Source organism: Acomys russatus, chromosome 7 (genome assembly GCF_903995435.1).
Source record: "Acomys russatus chromosome 7, mAcoRus1.1, whole genome shotgun sequence".
NCBI lineage: Eukaryota > Metazoa > Chordata > Mammalia > Rodentia > Muridae > Acomys > Acomys russatus.
This window is the reverse complement of record NC_067143.1, coordinates 4,697,683-4,720,031: the sequence shown is the minus strand read 5'-3', so window position 1 is coordinate 4,720,031 and position 22,349 is coordinate 4,697,683. Positions and strand designations below refer to the sequence as shown.

At 50.3% G+C, this 22,349-nt stretch overlaps 1 protein-coding gene and 1 pseudogene across 1 annotated transcript in view; one reads left to right on the top strand and one right to left on the bottom strand.

Annotated features, from left to right (window-relative positions):
- Positions 1-386: 386 nt before the first annotated feature.
- On the bottom strand, positions 387-1,175 carry LOC127192087 (inorganic pyrophosphatase-like; annotated as a pseudogene).
- A 6,529-nt stretch (positions 1,176-7,704) lies between these two features.
- The window catches only part of Ap2a1 (adaptor related protein complex 2 subunit alpha 1), a 33,716-nt gene continuing 19,071 nt past the window's right edge, over positions 7,705-22,349 (top strand). The window contains exon 1 of the mRNA XM_051148484.1: positions 7,705-7,886. Coding sequence (XP_051004441.1) covers positions 7,820-7,886 — 67 coding nt within the window. The 5' untranslated portion in view covers positions 7,705-7,819. The remainder of the gene's footprint in view (positions 7,887-22,349) is intronic.

Here is a 22,349-nt window from a genome sequence, read left to right as displayed (position 1 = left end):
AATAAATTAATAACTAATGAATAATTGTTAGCCATGTTTTTTTAATAAGTGGAGCAGAGCTTGGCGGTGAACTCCAGGCCTGAAGGCTCCCTGGCTGCAGTCCCACGTTAGGGCATTTCATGGAAACATTGTCATGTTTGAAGGGTCCTGGTATGGGAGTAAAGTTAGGAGAAAGAATAAAGACAGAATATGCCAACACAATGAGAAAAAAAGAAGGCTGTAATTAGTTACTCTTGACAGGAACATCAGACCCATTCCAGGAGGCTCTCCCTGGGCAGGGGCCGTCGCCTTGGGTAGTGCGGCATCATTTGTCACACAGACTCCACCGGAAGGGTCCTGACAAGGAAGCAGTGGGATCAGCTTGTATTCCAGAGGAATCTATCTCATCAGCTTTTCTGGTGATGGAACCGTTTGTCCACATGTGTCGGTAGTGACGGTAGTGATGGTAGTGGGCAGGCAGATTCACACAGTGGTGGCTCAGTATCTATGATGGACTTGGCAGCATCAGGACCACACTTGAAAGGGCTCCTGGACACTGTGGTGTTCACATGGCAGATGCCTTTCCCATCTGTCTTCTTTGTCACTAACGCTTTCCAATAGTCATGGGTCTTTTAATAATGTCGACTGCGAAGTCCTTGTCTTTAAATTCTGCACTTAATGCAAACTCATCTTCTGCTTTTCCACCAGGAGCCGTCTGAGCCAGTCAACAGCAGCTTCTAAGTAGCTGGGTTTCAGGTGTTCAGCATCAGAAACATCACTGTAGTTGGCGGCATCTGGGTCATCCGCATTGGTGGCAAGAACCTTCCGGTCGGTCGGTCTCTCCTTCATCAGTCGTAGCCAGTGTGCCCAGAACTTTCACCCTGATTGTTTCACCTCTTGCACACACCTTGCTTCTGATTTCACAAACACCAATTGGGTCAGTGTGTTTATCACTGTCCTGGGTCTTCCCATGTCTGAGGGATGGCACCATAGTTCCGGATATATCCTTTATAAGGGGACGAATTCGCAACATAGTGGAGTTTTCCTTTTTTCTCATCTTGCTTAATTGGATTTAAAGGGTCCTTTGTAGCAATCTCCATTTTTGCATTTGACCAGCATGGAACCTCAACCACCGGGTGGAATACATCCTTATCTGCATAAATTGGAATATCGTGAAATGGAGAAATATACTGCCCTCTCTCTCTCTCTCTCTCTCTCTCTCTCTCTCCCTCATTTTTCAAGAAAGGGTCTCTCTGTGTAGCCTTGGCTGTCCTAGACTCGCTTTGTAGACCAGGCTGGCCTCGAACTCACAGTGATCCCCCCGCCTCTGCCTCCCGAGTGCTGGGATTACAGGCGTGTGCCACCACCAAGCCTAGCTCAAAGAGTGAATTCTATTGTCTGATAAACAGAGCTCAGGCATAGCAGCTGGAGGGAGGATCTGTTACAAACATAAGGACAGAGTCTATTTGTGGAGGATGCAAACACCTGGGGCCTCTTCCACAGGGATGTGCTGTACTCAGTGACAGATAAAGCTCAAAATGTTGGGGGGATTATGTGGGCGTAGCTCTTGTGGGCTGTGTACAGTTCACCCTTGTTCATTCCAATGACTTCTCTACCCCACGGTCTGGTTTCAATGCAGACATTGCATTGTGATGTTTATTCTAAGTATCTCCTGTCTCGTTTGTGTAAACACGTCACCATTTGTTCTATTGCCCATAAAAAGCCAACCAGCCAGCCTGGTGTGGTGCTGTAAGCCTTTAATCAAAGGAGAGATAAACCTGTTTTTGTTATGATCCCAAGTGTGGGATGGGGAAGGGTCTTGTGTGAGAACAGGTGAGGTTAATCCACTAGAAGACAAACCACCTCATGAGGGAGCTTGATTGTTGCCAGCTGAAAAGATCCTGGGAGGAGATATGTAAATGAGGCCAAACCAAGAGGCGGGGCCTTTGGAGGCTTGGGATAGTTGTGGCTGTTCATTGCCTCACTTTCAGATGGTCCTAGAGAGAACCGCTTGAGCTCTGGGCTCCTACTAAAGTTCTGGACTCAGAAGAAATTCTGCTGATTATGCCAGGAGAATCGTTCCTTGGAACTGATATCCGTAGGGTTTCCTTATTGTATTCTTTAGTCTTCTTTTCCTATTCTTTAGGTTAGTCGGGTTATAAGTGAGGTACCCTCAGTTAATAAGTTCGTAATAAAATACATTTGTTAAGAAAATTGCGCCTCCATTTAATCCCATCACTCAGAAGTCAGAGGCAGGTGGATCGCCGTGAGTTTGAAGCCAGCCTGGTCTACAAAGCGAGTCCAGGACAGCCAAGGCTACACAGAGAAAACCCTGTCTCAAAAAACAAAAACAAAAGCCAACCAGCCAATGCTGAGCAATACAAAGAACAGTGTGGGGCATCCTGGTCTAGCCATGGGAGGAGAGAGAGGAAGGAGGAGATGGAACCATGAGGACAGGACTGGGAAACATCAGAAGAAATGGACCAAACCCAGGATATGATAAAAAAAAAAAAAAGCAAGTATGATGTGGGAAATCTGAATGGAAGGAAGCTATATTAGCTTGCAGGTTTAGGATGGAGTAGTTATCGCTCCGTAGTGTGCTCTAGGCTAAACAAAGCCTAGTCTTTGTGTGGTTATTTGGGTAAATAGCTGGTTAGGGAGTAACCGCTGCTTTGCTAAATATAAATCAATATTCAATAAATTAAAAAAATATATAAATCAATATTAAATCATTCTAAAAACGGCACCCAGTGGACTTCGTGTTATTCACACCCTTAATATTCATATTTAAACATTAAAGAGGTTCTGATGGAAATTTCAAATTAACACTCTCCAGGACCAAGGTCAATAAAGTGAGGGGGAGAAGAGATCGGTTCAACTACAGCCTGGGCTTGAAAGGACAGCCGCCCTCCAGAGCCCAGAGCGTGTCAGAAGCAAGGAAGACAGGGTGCACAGCCCTAGTCCAGGCGGCGAGCAGGCGGGAAAGCACAGCCAAGCGCTACAGGGAACCAACCGGGCACTTTCCTAGCCCCGGAAAATTTCAAAGCAGGAGTCAACCACTAACTGCTAGGAAAACTCCGGGTCTGCGGTTACTTAGCAACTGACATTCTCAGAGCTCAATAGCAAACCTCCCGCCGAGAGGGGCTCAAAGAAAAGCCTGGAGGCGGTTTTAACTGCTCTCTCCCTAGCCAAAGGCTTACCTAAAAGGAAAAAGCCAGCTTGCTACACCTGAGCTAAAGGCGCTCTTCTTGGTCGGACGTGTGCTAATCTTAGGAGTCAACACTTTATAAGTTCCCAGAGCAGGGAAGGATCAGTCTCTGGTAAAGTAATTCCAAGTTACAGGTGGAAGGCAGAAGAAAGACGCCTCTTTTCTGTGAGCTGAAAGATTACCCCCATCCGCCACCCCCCTGCCTCCCGAGTGCTGGGATTACAGGTGTGCACCGCTACCACCCAGCTTGGGCTTCGGTTTTTAAGTCATTTTAATACACAAATGTACAGATGTTTCTACTCTTGTGTCAGATATTGGACCTTTTCAACTCGTTTAAAATACAAGGTTTACTTCCAGTCCTTTCTTTCTTTCTTTCTTTCTTTCTTTAAAAAAAAGATTTATTTATCATGTATACAGTGTTCTGCCTGTATGTATGCCACCTGCCAGAAGAGGGCACCAGGTCTCATATAGATGTTGTGAGCCACCATATGGTTGCTGGGAAGTGAACTCAAGACCTTCTGTGCTCTTAACCTCTGAGCCATTTCTCCATCCCATATTTCCTGTCCTTTTAAAAGCTCTTATTAAAAAAAAAAAATTAAAAAGAATAAAAATAAAAGCTCTTATTATATACTGTTTAGGATAATTAAGTAATGCAAGTTAACAGTCATTCAATCAGTCTGGCGATGGTGGTGCACACCTTTAATCCTAGTACTTTGGAGGCAGAGGCAGGGGGATCTCTGTTAGTCCAAATCCAGCCTGGTCTACAAAGTGAGTTCCAGGACATCCAGGGATACATAGAGAAAACCAACAGCCAACCAACCAGCCAACCAACCAACCAACCAAACAAACAAAAATGGTCTATCAAACTCACAGTCGTGTCATTCGCTGTGAGTTCAAGGCCAGCCTGGTGATGTTTATTCTAAGTATCTCCTGTCTCAAGTTTGTGTAAACATGTCATCATTTGTTCTCTCTATTGCCAATAAAAAGCCAAATAGCCACTGGGCGTGGTGGCGCACGCCTTTAATCCCACCACTAGGGAGGCAGAGACAGGCGGATTGCTGTGATTTCGAGGGCGGCTTGGTCTACAAAGTGAGTCCAGGACAGCCAAGGCTACACAGAGAAACCTTGTCCCGAAAAACCAAAACAACAACAACAAAAGCCAAATAGCCTATGCTGAGCAAAAACAGAGAATAGGGTGGGCCGTCCTGGTTCAGAGCTGGGAGGAGAAAGACAGAAAGGAGGAGATGGAGCCCCATGCAGAGGATTGGGAGACATCAGAAGAAATGAACCAGACCTAGGAGATGAGTAAGAGGCAAGTAAGATGCAGGAAGTCTGAGTGGGAGGAAGCTATGCAAGCTTGGAGGGTTAGGATGGAGTCATGCTTGCTCAGGACTGTGCTCTAGGCTAAATAAAAGAATCCTAGTCTCTGTGTGGTTATTTGGGTAAATAGCTGGTTAGGGAGTAACTGCTTCTTTACTAAAAATATACATCAATATTAAACATTTATTAATGTTTACTTATTAATGATTATTATTCTATAGGATTCAGGTGCAGTGGCTCCTGCTAGAATAGGTACAAAATCACCAGATTTTTTTTTTTTTACTACATTGCTCCAGCATTCTAGCATTTTCTTTCTTTCTTTCTTTTCTTTCTTTTTTTTTTGGTTTTTCAAGACAGGGTTTCTCTGTGTAGCCTTGGCCATCCTGGACTCACTTTGTAGACCAGGCTGGCCTCGAACTCACAGTGATCCGCCTGCCTCTGCCTCCCGATTGCTGGGATTAAAGGTGTGCGCCACCACGCCTGGCTTCTAGCATTCTTTCTGTTGAAGGAAAAAGGCCTGGTTTCTCCAATGCTTAAGCTGTGTTTCCTACAGACGACACTGCTGGGCTTGGCGGAAGGCGGTTTGAGCTCCTTCCCCTGACACGTGTTGGAGTTAGAAAGTTGTTGCTTTAGGTCTTGACTTAAAGATAAACCTGTGAGCTGGGTGTGCTGGCACACACCATTACTCCCAACACTCTGGAGTCAGAGGTGGGAGGATCTCTGTGATTCCAGGCCTGTCTGGCATATAGAGTGAGTCTCTGAATCAATACCAAGCAAACAACAACATGAGGGGCCTGGGCATGTGGGGGAACACTGAGGTCCCCATGTATCCATAGAGACCTGGAACTAGGCAGGCCAGGCTGTCCACACCGGGGCTGCCTGAGCAGGGAATGGGGATGTCCTACTAGGCTAATTAGGGACAGGATTTATATTCTTTTTTAAATATTCACTTATTTATTTATTTATTTATTTATTTATTATTTTTACATTGTTCTGCTTACATATGAGCCAACAGGCCAGAAAAAGGCACCAGATCTCATTTTAGATGGTTGTGAGCCACCATGTGGTTGCAGGGAATTGAACTCCAGTCCTTTGGAAGAACAGCCAGCGCTCTTAAATTCTGAGCCATCTCTCCAGGCCCAGACTTTATATTCTTGGGACACATTATATCCTTTCTTCACATTCCTTCACGGAGGACTAGTTGAAACTACACTGATAATCTGTATCCTTAAGTTTCATCTCGATGTCTTTAACACTTAGAAGCTCTCCACGTTCTGATTTTTTTTTTTTTTTCCAACACTCAGGATTGAACCCAGTGTTTGGGCATGTTAGGCCAGTACTCTTCCACTGAAACAAACCCCTAGCTCCTCACTGGGAGTTCTAGGTGTGTGTGGCGGGGTGTTGGGATCAGCCCTAGGGAATAGTGTTCTGGGCTGTAGTGGGCTATGCTGCTCAGGTGACCGCCCTTAGGCAGGGGCTCTACCTCTGAAACACACACACACAGTCCCGCACTGAGGGATCCTTAACCTTTTCTTTCTTTGAGATAGGCAGGCTTTGTATTCATGGCTGTCCTGGAACTCTATATAAAGCAGGCTGACCACAAACTCATAAAAAAACCATCTCATATTCCCTAGAACTCAGCATCACCCCTTCCTAGGTTTCATGACACACTCCCTAGACCCATTCTGGGGGATGATAGACATGGACCCTTTCAATTCCCTTTACCCCAAATTTCTCAGTAGCCCTGGATATTGGCGATTTGGGGGTTTTGCCTTGCCTGCGACCAGTGAAACAGCCTAGGGAATCTGCGGAGAGAAGCAACGAGGCCAAATAAATCGACCCAGTCCTCAGCTGTGGCTGCAACTGGCTTTTGCCTGAGTGGTTCTTCAGAACTGAAGGAGAAAGCAATTTTGACCTTATGGCCACTATGTGCAGATTGTCTTAGGCATTGGGGTTCAGGCAGGACAAAAAAAAGCCACCTATATTGAAAACTTTCAAAACTAAAATAGTGATCCCACAGTGTTCTGCCTGTATGTGTGCCTACCCGCCAGAAGAGGGCGCCGGATCTCATTATAAATGGTTGTGAGCCACCTTGTCGTCGCTGGGAATTGAACTCAGGATCTCTGGAAGAGCAGACAGTGCTCTTAACTCGAGCCATCTCTCCAGCCCAGGTTTTCTTTTTGTTTTGTTTTATTTTTTTGAGACAGGGTTTCTCTGTGTAGCCTTGGCTGTCTTGGACTCTTTGTAGACCAGGCTGGCCTGGAACTCACAGTGATCCTCCTGCCTCTGTCTCCCGAGTGCTGGGATTAAAAGGCCTGCACGTGCCACTAGCCCCCGGTTTTCCACTTCTGAGCTGTGTAGTTCTGGGGATGCCTTCAACCTCTCTGGACCTTAGTAAAGAAGAGGACAAGCACTGAGTGGCAATCCTTCCTCTCATGGATGGATAATAGGCCCATGAGACAAGCCAGATTTCCAGGTGGTGTTTTTGGGGGAAGGAAGAAGGAAGGGGAAGGCTCCCGGGAAGCACATGGAAGCAGTGCGGGGCGCAGGAGAGGAAACGGACCAGGGAGAGACAGGCGCCTGCGCAGTGGACACTTCACGGTCCACCGCCTTGCCCAGCCCCTCTCTGCAGCAGGGAATTGCAGGCGTCGCTCCACCTATCGCAGCTCAGCTAACTGACAGGCCCTCTCTCTCCTTCCTCCTCTACGGGTCGTCACCCTCTTGCCCGCCCCGCCCCCCCCAAACCGCCCCTTCGAGGGCGGAAGTATCATGGTTCCGGCGAGTCGGCAGAGCCTTGCGGAGTGCGAACTCCTCACCCATTGGTTTCCCTCACAAAGTCCCGCCTCCTTCGGGCCGTTCTTCGGCCTCTTCTTACGTCCCGCCCCCCTGTCGCGGAGCGGGCGGTCCATCCAATTAGCGTTGGCCTCCGCCGTCCAGGAGGCGGTCCCAGAGTGTGTCATCGAATCCGCCTGTCTCTAGGGCAACGCCCCCTGCCTCCCTGCTACGGAACGGAAATAGCACGGTACTGCACCAATCATCGCCGTGTGTCTTTACTCTTCGACCAATCAGAGCGAGGGGAAGGCGGGCGTTCTAGTGTGAGCGGCGGGGTTTTCAGCCATCAAGCGTCGGACGTTGCCGGATGACAGCCTGTAGGGGCGGGTCCGAGGCGGGGCGTCGGCCTGCAGCCAGCCCGCCGCCTGCCCGCCCTCCCCCGGCCGGCTCCTCGGCGCCGCCTGGGGTCCTTTCCGCCCGGTGCCGCCAGCCAGCCCCGCGCCCGTTTCGCCCAGGCCTGCAGCCGAGCCCTCCGCCATCATGCCGGCCGTATCCAAGGGTGATGGCATGCGCGGGCTCGCCGTGTTCATCTCCGACATCCGGAACTGTGAGCTCACGACCGGGGCCCGGGGGTCACGCGGGGACCGGGCGGAGGGAGCGGGGAAGCGCGGGGGTGTCCTCTCAGGAAGGACCGGAGCGGCGCAGGCGGACGTGGCGGATGAAGGTGGAGGGAATAAGGCGACGGGTTAGCTAGGTCATTCAGTGCCATCCCGAGCCTAGATGGAGGAAATTAGGGACGCAGAAGAGGTGGGAGGCGGGCGACCACCGAGGGCCAGCGGCCAGAAGTTGGGGAACAGCCCAGGGACCAGAGATGATAAGGTTGGAGGGCAGCAGAAAAACCAGACATAATAAAGTGTGTGTGTGTGTGTGTGTGTGTGTGTGTGTGTGTGTGTGTGTGTGTGCGCGCGCGCGCGCGCGCAGCTGATTGACTAGATGGCAAACCAGAGATGATAAAGTGGGGAGATACCAGGGGAATTAGAAATGGGGAGACAGCAGATGAGCAGAGGTGATAAGGTGGGGCGACACCATGGGGCCCAGAGATAAGGTGGGGGGTGACACCTTAGGTCCCAGAGATGATAAGGTGAGAGCATAGCAGAGAAACCAGAGATGGTAGGTAAGGTCGGGAGATAGTAGAGGAGCCAGAAGTGTAAACGGATTGACAGCACAGGGACCAGAGATGATGAAGTGGGGGGACAGAGGACCAGAGATGGAAAATGGGGCACAGCAGAGGGTGAGGTATGAAAATGCTCTAGATGGAAGATTGCTTCAAAGACACGGGGAAGGTGCCTGGCATGGTGGCACACGCCTTTAATCCCAGCACTCGGGGGAGGCAGAGGCTGGAGGATCTCTTGTGAGTTTGAGGCCAGCCAGGTATAGTTGGCAAGGCCTGTAATCCCCAGCACGCAGAGGGAGAGGAGACAGAGGCAGGCTGATCTCTGAGTTCAAGGCCAGCCTTGTCTACAAATTGAGTTCCAGGATATCCAGGGCTACACAGAGAAACCCTGCCTGGAAAAACGAAGAAAACAACCCCCCCCCCAAATCTACACATGGTAGGCATTCAAGAGGGAATATATAGAGAGATACAGAGTCTTGGGGGAACCCAAGATACCAGCAGGGTCTGGGAAGATATTATGAGTGAGTATTCATGATGGAGGCAGACCCCTACGAGAAGACCAAACATAGGAATGCTCTGTTGGAGAGAGACCGGAAAAGCTGAGGGTATGTGCCCTGAGGAAGACAAGGGGTCAGAGAACAGGGCAGGCCTCGATCCAAGCCTTCCTTGCCTTATGACAGCAGTGGGGTGCAGGGAGGCATGATCCCTTCTAGGAAGGGTTATTATAACGATGGGATGGCCTGGCTGCTGGTCGGCTCCCAACTCCTGGGAGCAGATGCAGATGTTTGGCGCTGGCAGGAGCCTTCAAAGGTTCCACACGTGGATGTGGTCAGCCAGACCTGCTTTGTGTTTGAGACTGCACTCCATCGCTGTGTGACCTTGAACGAGGGACTTGACCTCTCAGTTTATTAATCTGTCAGGAGAGGCTGATGATGGCTTCTTAATGAGGGGTGGCCGGGCTGGTGTGGGCTGAGGCCCTAGGCTAAGTCCCAGTAGCTGCTGTTGGCTAGGATCTGACAAATGACTCCTCTAAGCTTCTCAGAGGAGGATGTTGGGCACAGTGGTGTCAGCAAGTGGACAGTGGGACACTGCGCATCCTTAGATGGGAGATGCTTCCGACCGAGTGACAAGAGGTGGAGCTAGGAAGGGTCGTAGATGTTGGCATGGTTACTTGTTAAAAACGGGCGTAGTGGTGCACGCCCCTTTAATCCCAGCACTCCAGACAGATTGCTGTGAGTTCGAGGACAGTCTGGTCTACAAAGTGAGTCCAGGGCAGCCAAGGCTACACAGAGAAACCCTGTCTCAAAAGAAAGGGGGGGGGGCCCTGCTTTACTGGGCATGGTGGTGCATGTCTTTAGTTCCAGCACTTGGGAGGCAGAGGCAGGAGGATCTCTGTGAATTTAAGGCCAGCCTGTTCTACAAAGTGAGTCCAGGATAGTCAGGGCTACACAGAGAAACCCTGTATTGAAAAAAAAAAAAAAAAAGGGTATGCTTTATCTCTGATAACTATTGGTGGGGTGACTCTCTGCACCCTACTTAGCCCCTTCGGTTAACTCCGTTCCTAAGAGTATGCCTCCACAGAGATTTGCTTGCTCCTTTATCTGACAAATACTGTTTGAATGCTCCTATAGATCAATCCCATGTGAAGTACTGGGGTCACAGTCTTAGGGCTGGGGCTGTCACTCAGCAGTAGGGCACCTGCCCAGCCTCTTTCAGTGAAGGGTTGAGGGCATCACTTGATGTTAGAGTGCCGTCTTAGTGTGGAGGACCTGGGCTCCATCCCATCCTCTTGTGTAGCACCACGAGACAAAACAAAACAAAAATCCACGTTCTGCAGAGCACCCATTCCCTCCAAGATAGAAAGTAAACAGGAGGCACACAGTGTGGTCTGCCAGTGCTTGGTGCTGTGAGGTGTCAGGGCTCCTGACCAGGGGCTGCCGCCGCCGCCATTGAATAGACTCCAGCAGAGCCAGAAGCAAGGAGTAAACTCACAGGGCCCTTGCAGGGAGATAGCGTGTTCAAAGGTCCTGCGGTTGCAGCTTGCTTAGGCCAGGACCATGTAAGCACAGGACATGCGCGAGGACTGAGGGGATGGGAGGCTGAGGGGCTCTGGCGTTATCGTCTTTCTGTGGCTGAAGTGAAAGCTGCAGGATGCTTTTGAGCAGAGGCAGGAAGTGGCTCCCTGAATTCCTCTAGAACCAGGCCTGGTGGTGCCATAGCACTGGGAAAGCGCAGACAGGAGGAGGAAGAGTTCCAGGCCGGCTTGGGCAAGACTCTGTCTCCAGAAGAAAATCAAAACTATTGAATGGTTGCTCTGGCCACTGTGAGAACGGACTTGAGAAGTTAGGGCAGCAGCTGGGAACCAAAGCAAAGGTTTCACAGACGTCCCGGCTCAAGGGGTGGCCAGTGGAGTGAGAAGGGGCTGCTGGGATGAAGCCACGGGCTGGACTTCTAGACCTGTCCACGTAGCGTTGGGAAGGCTACAGCACAATGGTGGTGAGTTCAAGGACAGCCTGGGCGCCACAGCAAGACTTGGCTCAAAACACACAAAAAACGAGAAAACAGCCCCAGGGGGCTGCAGACATGGCTCAGCAGTTAAGAACACATAGAGAACCAGGGTGTGTCCCTGGTACCCACTTCAGGTCTTAACAGCTGCCCGTAGCTCCAGCTCCGGTGAATTCCACACCTTCTTTTGGCCTCCAAGGGCACATGCATTCCTATGTTCAGACATACATAAATACCCAAACAAAACGAAGAGCATGGGTCAGGGTTTAGGTTGGTTCCGAAGGACTGACAGAGAATTTGTGTTGGGGTTTGGGAAGGAAAGGAAGGATGGGTAGTGTCACACTGTTGGACCCTGAGTGCAGCCAAGACCCCAGCTCAGACCCGTGCCTGGTTTGCCCTGGCCTCTGCTGCTTCCCCTAGCGCTGCCCTCTCCTTGGCTCAGCAGCCATGTGGTGAGTGGCTGCTGTGTTTCAAGTCCTATGATGGCAGTGGGGGCACAGTGACAAATAAGACAAATGAGTCTATGCTCCTGTGCAGCTGGGACCCCATGGAGAGAAGGTGCTTCAAGCAGCTGCTCACAGCTGCCTTCACAGATGCATGCACCTTCAGGGCCTGATGCAAGTCAGACAAGAAATGTAAAAAGAGCCAGGGTCATGCCAGTTACTCCAGAGGCCGAGGCAGGGACATTTCAAGTTCGTAGTCAGCCTGCGCCTGGCCAGATGTCTCAGGAGGCAGAGACACTTGTCACCCACCAAGCCTACGTGGGTTCAGTTCCGGGAATCACATGGTGAAAAGAAACAGCCCCTACAAGTTGTCCTCTGACTGCTACATGCATGCCATGGTGTGTACACCCACACACATTCGGACACAAATACATGTAATAATAACAATTTTTAAAAGCTAGCTTGTGTTATAGAGTTAGTTCAAAACCAGCTTGGACAACTTAAAGACATCCTGTCTTACAATAAAAAGTAGGCATTGAGCCGGGTGGAGGCGGTGGCAACGGCGGCATATGGCTTCAGTCACAGCACTGAAGGCAGAGAGGCTGATCTCTGAGTTTGAGGTCATCCTGGTCTACAGAACCAGTTCCAGGACAGCCAGGCATACACAGAGAAATCCTATCTTCTTTGTTTTGTTTTGTTTTGTTTTCTGAGACAAGGTGTCTTTGTGTTATCTTGCCTGTCCTGGACTCGCTTTGTAGACCAGGCTGGCCTCGAACTCAGAGTGATCCACCTGCCTCTGCCTCCCAAGTGCTGCGATTACAGATGTGCACCACCACTCCAGGCTGAGAAATCCTATCATGAAAAACAAACAAAAACAAAAAGAAAAAAGAAAGAAGGAAAAGAATAGAAAAACAAAGTAGGAGTGTCTGGAGAGCAAGCTTAGCAGGTAGAACACTGACTGCTCTTCCAGAGAACTTGGGTTTGGTTCCCAAGACCAAACCGTAGCTCACAGCCATCTGTAACTCCATTTCCAGGGGATCTGACACTTCCTTCTGTTCTCTGTACACCCTGCTCATATGTCGTACACAGAGATGCATGCCAACAGAACACCCATATGCATAAACCAGGTGTGGTGGCGCACGCCTTTAGTCCCAGCACTTGGGAGGCAGAGGCAAGCAGATCTCTGAGTTTGAGACGGGCTTGCTCTACATAGTGAGTTCCAAGACAGTCAAGGCTACACTGGGAGACCCTATCTCTAAATAAATAAACAAAACGAAAGAAGGGCTAGTGCCTGGTTCAGAGGCAGAGTGCTTTCCTAGCATGTGCCACCCTAGTGACCATCTCTGAATAGCCAGGCATGATGGCTCACACTTGTCATCACTGAAACAGGAGAGTTTTTTGTGGGAGTGGGGTCTCAAGATTTGTTTGCTTGTGTAGCCCTGGCTGTTCTGGAACTCACTTTGTAGACAGGCTGGCCTCAAACTCACGGATCTGCCCAGGCAGGACAACTTTAGTGTGAAGCCAGCCTAAGGTACATAGTGAGAACTTGTCTCAAAACAAACAAACAAAAGCATAACAGGGCTGGCAGGTGGGCTCAGTGGGCTCAGTGGGTAAAGATGCTTGTTGGCAAGCCTGAGGGCCTGAACTGGATCCTGGGGACTCATGGGAGAAGGAGAGAACCGACTGCCACAAGTTGTCCTCTGACCTCTGCACTGGTGCCTGCGCATACATAATATACACAATACATCCATAAGGGTGCAAATGGCTACTTTATCCAGCGAGAGCAGCCAGATCTAGGATTCCATGTGGATGGAATGTAAAAAGAGGCTGGACACAGGGGGAGCCAAAGGGGTGGACCCTGGGGTCAGGGCTGGGGTGCACTGGGGAGCCCTTGCTCATTGCTCAAGAGTGCAAGGCCTGCTGGGTGTGGTGGCACACACCTTTAATCCCAGCACTCGGGAGGCAGAGGCAGGTGGATCGTTGTGAGTTTGAGGCCAGCCTGGTCTACAAATTGAGTCCAGGACTCCAAGGCTACACAGAGAAACCCTGTCTTCAAAACCAAAACAAACAAATAAACAAAAACCCAAAAAAGTACAAGGCCTTCTTTTTGTGAAAGAGTATTCGGCATTAGATGCTGATTTCACAGCTCTGTGAACAGAGAATGTCAGAGAGTAAGTTTCATAGCATGTAGCTTTTGTTTGTCTTTTTCAGACAGGGTATCTCTGTGCAGCCCTGTCTGTCCTGGAATTTGCTCTATAGACTAGGCTGGCCTTGAGCTCAGAGATCCATCTGTTTCTTACTCTCATGTGCTTGGATCACAAGGTGCACTACCACCACCCAGCTACAGCATGCATCTTTTTTTTCCCCAGACAAGGTTTCTCTGTGTAGCCTTGACTGTCCTGAACTCGCTTTGTAGACCAGGCTGGCCTCGAACTCACAGCAACCCGCCTGCCTCTGCCTCCTGAGTGTTGGGACTAAAGGCATGTGCCACCATACCCAGCTAAATGCCCCCCCCCCCCACTCCCCGACAGGGTTTCTCTCTGTAGCCTTGGCTGACCTAGATAGACCCACTTTGTAGACGAGGCTGGCCTCGAACTCATATATATCCGCCTGCTTCTGCCTCCTGAGTGCTGGGATTGAAGGTGTGCGCTACCACGCCTATAATATTCCTTTTATTACTAACTTCAAAATTCTACTTGAAATAAACTGATACTATTTCAATTTACCTTATTCTTTCATTCAGTGTTGATCCTAAATCAGATTATCATATACTAAAGACCGAGTGTATAATCCCAGATATCCTTCCCTTATCCCGCGCCTGCAGTTGTCATTGTGAGGAGAGACTCACCTGCTGTAGACATTGCTTCCTGTGAATTTTATCTCTTGGACTCCTTGATAGACCAGGCTGGCCTTGAATTTACTGTGATCTACCTGCCTCTGCCTCCCAAGTGCTGGGACTAAAGGCGTGCGCCACTGCCATGCCCGCCGCTCGCTCTCTCTCTCTCTCTCTCTCTCTCTCTCTCTCTCTCTCTCTCTCTCTCTCTCTCTCTTTCTCAAAAGATTTATTTATTTATTCTACAGTATTCTACCTGTATGTGAGCCAGCAGGCCAGAAGAGGGCACCAGATTACATTATAGATGGTTGTGAGCCACCATGTGGTTGCTGGGTATTGAACTCAGGACCTCTGGAAGAGCAGTCAGTGCTCCAAACCTCTGAGCCGTCTCTCCAGCCCCTCTGCTCTCCTCTTGCTCTTCACCTGAGATTTTTCTTAGCTTTTGGATTTCTGAGACAGGGATTCATTTACTAGCCAAGACTGCCTTGAACTCATTATGTAGGTAAAGATGACCTTTAACCTCTGACCTGCCTGCTTCCACCTCCTGAGTACTGAGGTTTTTTTGTTTGTTTGTTTTTTGTTTTGTTTTGTATTTTTTTGCTTTTTCCAGACAGGGTTTCTCTGTCCTGGACTCACTTTGTCTGGCCTCGAACTCACAGAGATCCACCTACCTTTGCCTCCTGAGTGCTGAGATTAAAGGCCTGTGCCACCATGCCTGGCCTTTATTTTTTTAAAGTAAGATTCCTATCTAGCTGTTGTGATTCCAGTGGGGAAGAGGTCTGTGGGCCTCTGTCTGGGCTCTGCTTCACGGGACACTGGGAGGTGTACAGTGGGATGGTAGATGTTTGAGTTGAGCCGTGGGTGGTGCAGAGGTCCTGAGCTCAGGGAGTTGTGTGTAGAGGCCAGGCTGGTATTTGTCCTGAGAGCATGGCAGAGGTGTAGGTAGAACTATAGGCAAGGAAAGGATTGGGTCCAGTTTGGAAGGAAGAAGCCTTCTGTCTGGGGGTGCCAGAGGCCTCAGCAAGCAGGCTGTGAACAGGAAGCGCAGATTCTGGGCATCATAGATGATGCGTGCGGTCACACTGAGTGAAAGTGTGGTCCCGCGGCCCCAGAGCAGGGCAGCCTTATCAGAGGTCTGGGGCTGGCTCCCGTGTAAGTCCCTGTCCTTTCAGAGCAGATCCAGGAAGAAGGCCTTGGAGTTGCAGTACTCACTCCTCTGTCCAAAGCTACTCGGTCCCAAATTAGACTCACTGTGATAGTGACCTTTGCCTCAGTCCTAGGATCAAGGCCTGAGCCTCGTCCTGCCCATCCTCAGCTCTGCCCTCTGCAGGTGTTTGATGAAGGTGGAAGTGAGTGGATGGACAAATAAGCCAGTCTTCCCCCTCCTCCCTTACTGGGGATCAAGAAGGAATATTGGAAACCAGGTGTCACGGTTCACGTCTGTAATCCTGGCTCTTGAGAAGTAGAGGTAGGGGAGCAGAAGTGTAAGGTCACCCTTGGCTAAAAGCAGGTTCAGTACAAGCCTGGGCTTCATTGGATCCCCTGTTTCCAACAAAACAAAATAAAACAGGGCTGTGAGATGGCACAGCAGTGAAGGCCCTTGCTGTGCAAGCCTGGAGACCAGAGTTCAGTCCTAGATTCCACATAAAGTGGAAGGAGAGATGAGAGAACTGCTTCCACAGAGCAGCACACACACACACACACACACACACACACACACACACACACACACACACACACACACACAGAGTCACAACTGTACTGTTTCACACATGGCACATTGCCATATTTTGGCCATGGACAAGTCAAGAGAGAGCACTGGCTGCAAGCACTTTGTCAATGACGGCACATAGGGTCCTCGAGGGCAGGGCCAGGCTGGCCCAGATTCCTTTGAGGGTAATTGCAGACGCACACTGATGCTGGTGCCTCCCTCTGTTTGACCACTTACAGGAGTCATCACCCCATGTAGCTGCAAGCTGGAAACTACACTGCAGTAGGGCTCCTTCATGAAGGAAAATAAGCCCCAGCAGCCCCTCCCGGGGAGATGCCTCCCTGCCCCCCACTCCTGACCCTGTCTGCATGCTCCAGCCCTGTGGCTTGAGCTTGGGTCCCGGCCTGCTGTTCCCCATCCTCCCAGCTGCCTGGGCCTCTCCAAGCATTTTTGTCTGCTGCTCCCACAGCCTTATCGCTGATCCTAAGCAGGAAGCCTTCCTCCCTGCTGCAGTTCCCGCTTTCCAAGGCTGGCATCTGTCAGAACACTCAGCCTTGTTCCTGCCCACCTCTCCACCAAACCAAAGTCTGCAGGACCAGGACAGGAGTGGCTGGTTTCCAAGCCCACTCAAGAAATCTCTTCGTGCCAGATGTGGTGGCACTTGGGAGGGTGAGGCAGGCAGATGTTTTATGAGTTCGAGGCTGGCCACCTTCACACAGTGAGTTGTTCCAGGACACCCAAGACTACATAGCTATGAGTGAGTTGCTTTAAGACCCCTTGCCACAGCTGGGCGTGGTGGTCCACACCTGTAATTTAGCACTTGGGAGCAAAGGCAGGCGGATCACTGTGAGTTCGAGGCCAGCCTGGTCTACAAAGGGAGTCCAGGACAGCCAAGACTACACAGAGAAACTCTGTCTTAGGGAAAAAAAAAAAAAGAATTCAAGACCACCCTGGTTTACAAAGTGAGTCCAGGGCAACCAGGGCTGTTACACAGAGAAACCCTGTCTAAAAAAAGACCCCCTTGATACATTTGCATGGCGCTTGTAATGTTGAGCTTATCACCTGCCTGTCTGTCTTGAGTGCTGCAGAGTGGAGTTTACACTCTCTCTGTGTGGTGGCCTTGGGCCTTGTGTGCATCCCTTCAGCAGCCCCAGTATACTGTCCCCAGCCCCGGCTGCTGAACTCTCTCTCTATGTTTGCGTTTTCCTCTTTCCAGGGCCTCCAGTACGCCCTGCTCCAAGCGCACTCAAGCGCTCGCCCGCTCGCCCTCTTTACCCTCCTCTCCCCCTCTCCCAGCGTCTCATGTAGCCTAGACCATGAAGACCTTAAACTCCCCAGTCATCTGCACTTCGTGTGTGCAGGGCCTACAGTGTGTGCTGTGCTTGGCTTACGCAGTGCTGGGTGTACACTTGGAGCTTGTGTGTGTAGGCAAGCATTCTGCCAGCTGAGCTCCACTCCCAGCCTCTTGTTTTTAAGTTTTTGAGATAGAGTCTTGCTCTGTAGTCCAAGTTAGCCTATAACTTCTATCTCTCCTGCTCAGCCTCCACAGTGCTAGGAGTATAGGTTGGAGCCATTACACCTAGTGCCAGCTCTTTTACTTTTCATTTTGACATAGTAAATCCCTAACTAGCCCAGGCTAGCCTTGAACTCATTCTGGCCCAGGTTGGCCTTGAATTTGTTTTGTTTTTCAAGAAAAGGTTTCTCTGTTTCGCCTTGGTTGTCCTAGAACTTACTCTGTAGACCAGGCTGGCCTTGAACTCAGAGGCTGCCTTCCTTTGCCTCCTGAGTGCTGGGATAAACAGTATGTACCACCACTGCTCGGCTGGACTTGAACTTGTAATTGTCCTTGTTCAGTCTCCTGAGCAAGGATGACATGTCTCGACTACTAAGCATGGCTCTTTTGGAGACTCCATACTTCAGTTTTTAAATTGGGAAAAAAAAAAAAAAAGGCAGTGTGGGGGGGTGGTGGTGCACCTGGAGAGATGGCTTGATGGTTGGGAGCACTGGCTGCTCTTCCAGAGGATCTGGGTTCAATTCCTAGCACCCACATGACAGCTCACAACTGTCTGCAGCTCCAGTTCCAGGGGATCTGACACCGTCACACAGACATGCAGGCAAAACACACATGTACATAATATAAAAATAAATTATAAAAAAAAAGTAATTAAAGCCAGGCATGGTGGTGCACACCTTTAATCTCAGTACTCGGAAGCAGAGGTAGGCGGTCGCTGTGAGTTCAAGGCCAGTCTGGTCTACAAAGTTAGTCCAGGACAGCCAAGGCTGTCTCAAACCCTGTCTCAAAAAAACAAAACAAAACAAAGAACAAAAAGAAAAGTAATTAAAAACAATTTATGGGGCTGGAGAGATGGCTCACTGTTTAAGAGCACTGGCTGCTCTTCAGACATTCTGAGTTCACTTCTCAGCACCCACCTGGCAGCTCACGACTCTGCGTAATTCCAATTGTAGAGGACCTGGCACTCACACACATGTGCAGGCAGAGCATCCATGCATAGACAGATAAATATGTATATTAAAAATGCATGTGTGTGCATCCGCAGTACTTTCCTGCCTACTACCTTAGGACTTCAGAGAGCGCATTGGGACCAAAGGTACAGCTGTTGTGAGCGTTCATGTAGGCGCTGGGAATTAAACCCAAGTCTTCTGGAAGAGCTGCCAGTGCTTGTAACTGCTGACCCTCCCTAGCCCCTCTTTTCTTTCTATTATTTTGAATTAAAGATGTATTTATCTTTGTTTGCTTTGTTTTGTTTGAGGCAGGCTGTCCTGGAGCTCACTATGTAGAGCAGGCTGGTTTCAAACTCACAGAGACCCGCCTGCCCCTGAAGCGCTGAGCTTGAAGGCATGCCCAGCACTCCCAGCAGGAGGCGTTTGCCTTTGTGTGTATGAAAGGCTTTCCTGTGTGTGTGTGTGTGTGTGTGTGTGTGTGTGTGTGTGTGTGTGTGTGTGTGTAGTGTGCATGTCTGATGTCTGCAAAGGACAGAAGAGGGTATTGGATTCCCTAGAACTGGAGTTAGAGGTGGTAGTGACCGCCATGTGGGTTCTGCACCCACACCCGAATCCTCAGGAAGAACAGCGAGTCATCTCCCGAGTCATCTCCCCAGCCTTTCTGAGTTCTTTTTCATAGCAGAGTGTATCAGTTATGCCAAAGCCACTGATAGAGGTGGATGGTTTAAAGACTAAAGAAATGCACACGCACACAGAGATGGCCCTCTGTATTGGCGAGGTCCAGATCTGTGGATTCAACCAGCCACAGACAAAAACAAAATAAAACAAAAAACTCCTCTGCAAAATTGTGTCTGGGACTAAGGATATAACTCAGAAGTGAGGAGCTGGGGGTGTGGCTCCATTGTAGAGCCCCTGTCCAGCAAGGGTCTAGGGTGTAGACCCCTGCCTAGAATCCATTTGAGGGGCTGTGCGCAAGCCCTGGGTTCGGTTTCTTACAGAACACAAAAGCACAGAAAAACACAAAAATGTAATGATTACTGAGTAGGCTCCAGGGGAAAGAAAGCCAACATTCAAGAGGGTGTGTTCTTCTGCATGGGGATTGAGCTGGCAGGCCACACGCTGTAACTGCACTTCCAGCCTCTACTCATACCTATGCACAAAACAGTTAAGGTGTGCCGGCTGTGGGCTGCAACCCTCCATCCCAGAAGTTGAGAGGCAGAGGCAGCTGGGTTTCTGTGCTGGAGGCCAAGCTGGTCTACTCAGTTCTAGGTCAGCCAGGGCTGTGGTGAAACCTTGTCCATAAGCAACAGCAAAACCAAAGACAAAAAAGTATATGGGAAGAAGCTAGCTACTGCCTCAGGCAAATCCTTCTAATGAGGCAGCGGTTGGCACGGGAGTGCTGTGACTGAGGCCTGCCTGGGCTACAGAGTGACAGACAGTTGCAAAAGAAAAAAAGATACATGGAATGCATTTATGTATATACCTAAAAGTACAGTGTGTGCCTCTGTGTGTGTGTGGGTGTGTGCGCGCTAGAGTGTGTTGAGGTCAGAGGTCATCCTTAGGTTTGAGTCCTTACCTTCCTCCTTTTGAGACTGGGTCTCTTCTTCAGCACCGCAGTGGCCAAGCTCCCTGGCTTGTGGGCTTTGGGTGGTTATCCTGTCTTTACCTCCCGGCTGGGGAGGATGTTGGGGTTAGGGTGCGAGTGCAGCAGCATCCAGGGAGCCCCTCCCTGTCCTCCAGGAGCATCTTAGGGGGTGTTTAAAGGCTGTGTGTGTTCAGAGCCTGCTGCCCGCCAGGCAGAGGCTCTACCCCAGAGCTCTGTCCCCTGCCTCCCTGGAACTGGTTAGTTTGGTTTGCTGTGTAACCCAAGCCAGCCAGAGTTTGATGTCCCTGCTTCCTGGTAGCGCTCAACCCCAGGTATGTGTCACTGCAGTGACTGTCAGGCAGCTCCTGAGTGAGGCACAAATCATCTAGAAAACACTGGCTTCTGGGGCATGGGTGGTTCAAGACAGGGTTTCTCTGTGTGGCTTTGGCTGTCCTGGACTTACTTTATAGACCAGACTGGCCTTGAACTCACAGAGATCTGCCTGCTTCTGCCTCCCTGAGTGCCGGGGTTACAGGCGTGCACCACCGTGCCTGGTACACTGGCTTTTCTTTTTTTTTTTTTTCTTTTTTCTTTTCTCCCTTACAAAATAACACTAAGAGAACAGACTACATGACCACGCAGTGTTAGGGACAGAAACGCCTGCACTCTGGTGTTCACCGGGCACCACCATGGTCACCAGCATTCCTTGCCCCTGAGAGAGGCACTGTCCACCCTCTTAGCCTTTCGTGGGCCCCTCCTGCCATTTATTTATTTACTTGTTTAGATGGTCTCATGTATCCCATGCTAACCTCTAACTTGTTATGTAGCAGAGGGTGGCCTTGAACTCATGATGAGCCTCCTGCTTCTATCCCCTCTTCAGTGGTGTGTGCCACATCACCTGGTTTATGCAGTCTAGGGAGTCAAGCCCAGGGCCTGTGTGTTCACTGTAAGCACTGTACCAACTGAGACTCGTCCCTGGCCCTCTGGAGCCTTGGCTGTCCTGGACTCACTAGGCTGGCCTCGAACTCACAGCAATGCACCTGCCTCTGCCTCCTGAGTGCTGGGATTAAAGGCGTGCCAGTGTGCCACCACGCCTAGCTAAAAGACAGTTTTTTGGAGATTTTTACTTAGCGTGTCTGGGTGTTTGCTTGCCTGTGTGTGTGCATCACATGTGTGCTGTTCCCCTGTTGCTGGAGTTGCGGACCCTTGTCAACTGCCGTGTGGGTGGGTCAGACCCAGGCGCAGCAAGGGCTCTACCCAGACCTTTTCGCTTTTAATCTTAATTTTATTGTATTCTTTTGAGATGGAGGCTCACTAAGTTGTCCAGGCTGGTCTTGAACTCTAGATCCTCCTGCCTTAGCTCTCCCTGCAAAATGGGAAGAGGCTGGACATGTGCGTCAGTCAGTAGAGAGCTTGTCGGGCGAGCATGAAGCCCAGGCTCCACCCCGGGGCTGAGTGAGCTGTTCGTGCTGGGATCTGGCCCTGGGGGCTGAAAGCAGGAGGGGTCGGAAGCTCCAGGGGTCCTCAGGTACGAAGCCCATTTCACCCTAGTTTGGGTTACGGGGACCCTGTGTTTTGTTTTGTTTTTTTGGAAGGGGCCTGTTCTAGACACAGGGTTTCTCTGTGTAGACCTGCCTGCCTCTGCCTCCAGCATTCTGGGATCAAAGACAAATGCCACCAAAAACCAGAGGCAGAGGCAGGTGGATCGCTGTGAGTTTGAGGCCAACCTGGTCTACAAAGAGAGTTCCAGGACAGCCAGGGCTACACAGAGAAACCCTGTCTCGAAAAGCCAAACCTAACAAACAGACTAAGGGAAGCCTGGGATGACAGGCCTGCAGCAGTCGGACGGTCAGTGCCATCCCAATGTCTTACTGACCCTTAGGGGAGGAGGCTCTGTCCCAGGGGGGGAGGCAGGGGAGGCTGACCTTACCTTGAAGGACTCCCTCCCAGGGTAGCACACAGACAGGCCTGCCAGCTGTTCCTGCTGTGACTGGCTAGCTACAGGTTTTGGAAATAGAAAGAAGCAGTCAAATCTTATGCAGTGTGTGCACCTGTGCTCATGTGTCCGTGCACACATGGTGCACATAGCAAGGCTAGAGGTGTTTCCTCGGTCGCTCTTCACCTCACTGGTGGAAATGGTCTCAGTGACCCTGGAGCTGGCCAGTTGAGCCAACCCGTCTGGCCAGCGCGGCCCCAGCACTGTGGGGGTAGATGTGAGCTTCCATGCCCAACAGTGCAGTGCTAGACACTCAAACTCACGTTCTCTTGTTTACACAGTGAGCACGTTACCCACAGAGCCACCTCTCCACCCCCAAAATTACTTTTAGCCGTATGTTTATATAACCCAGGATATTCA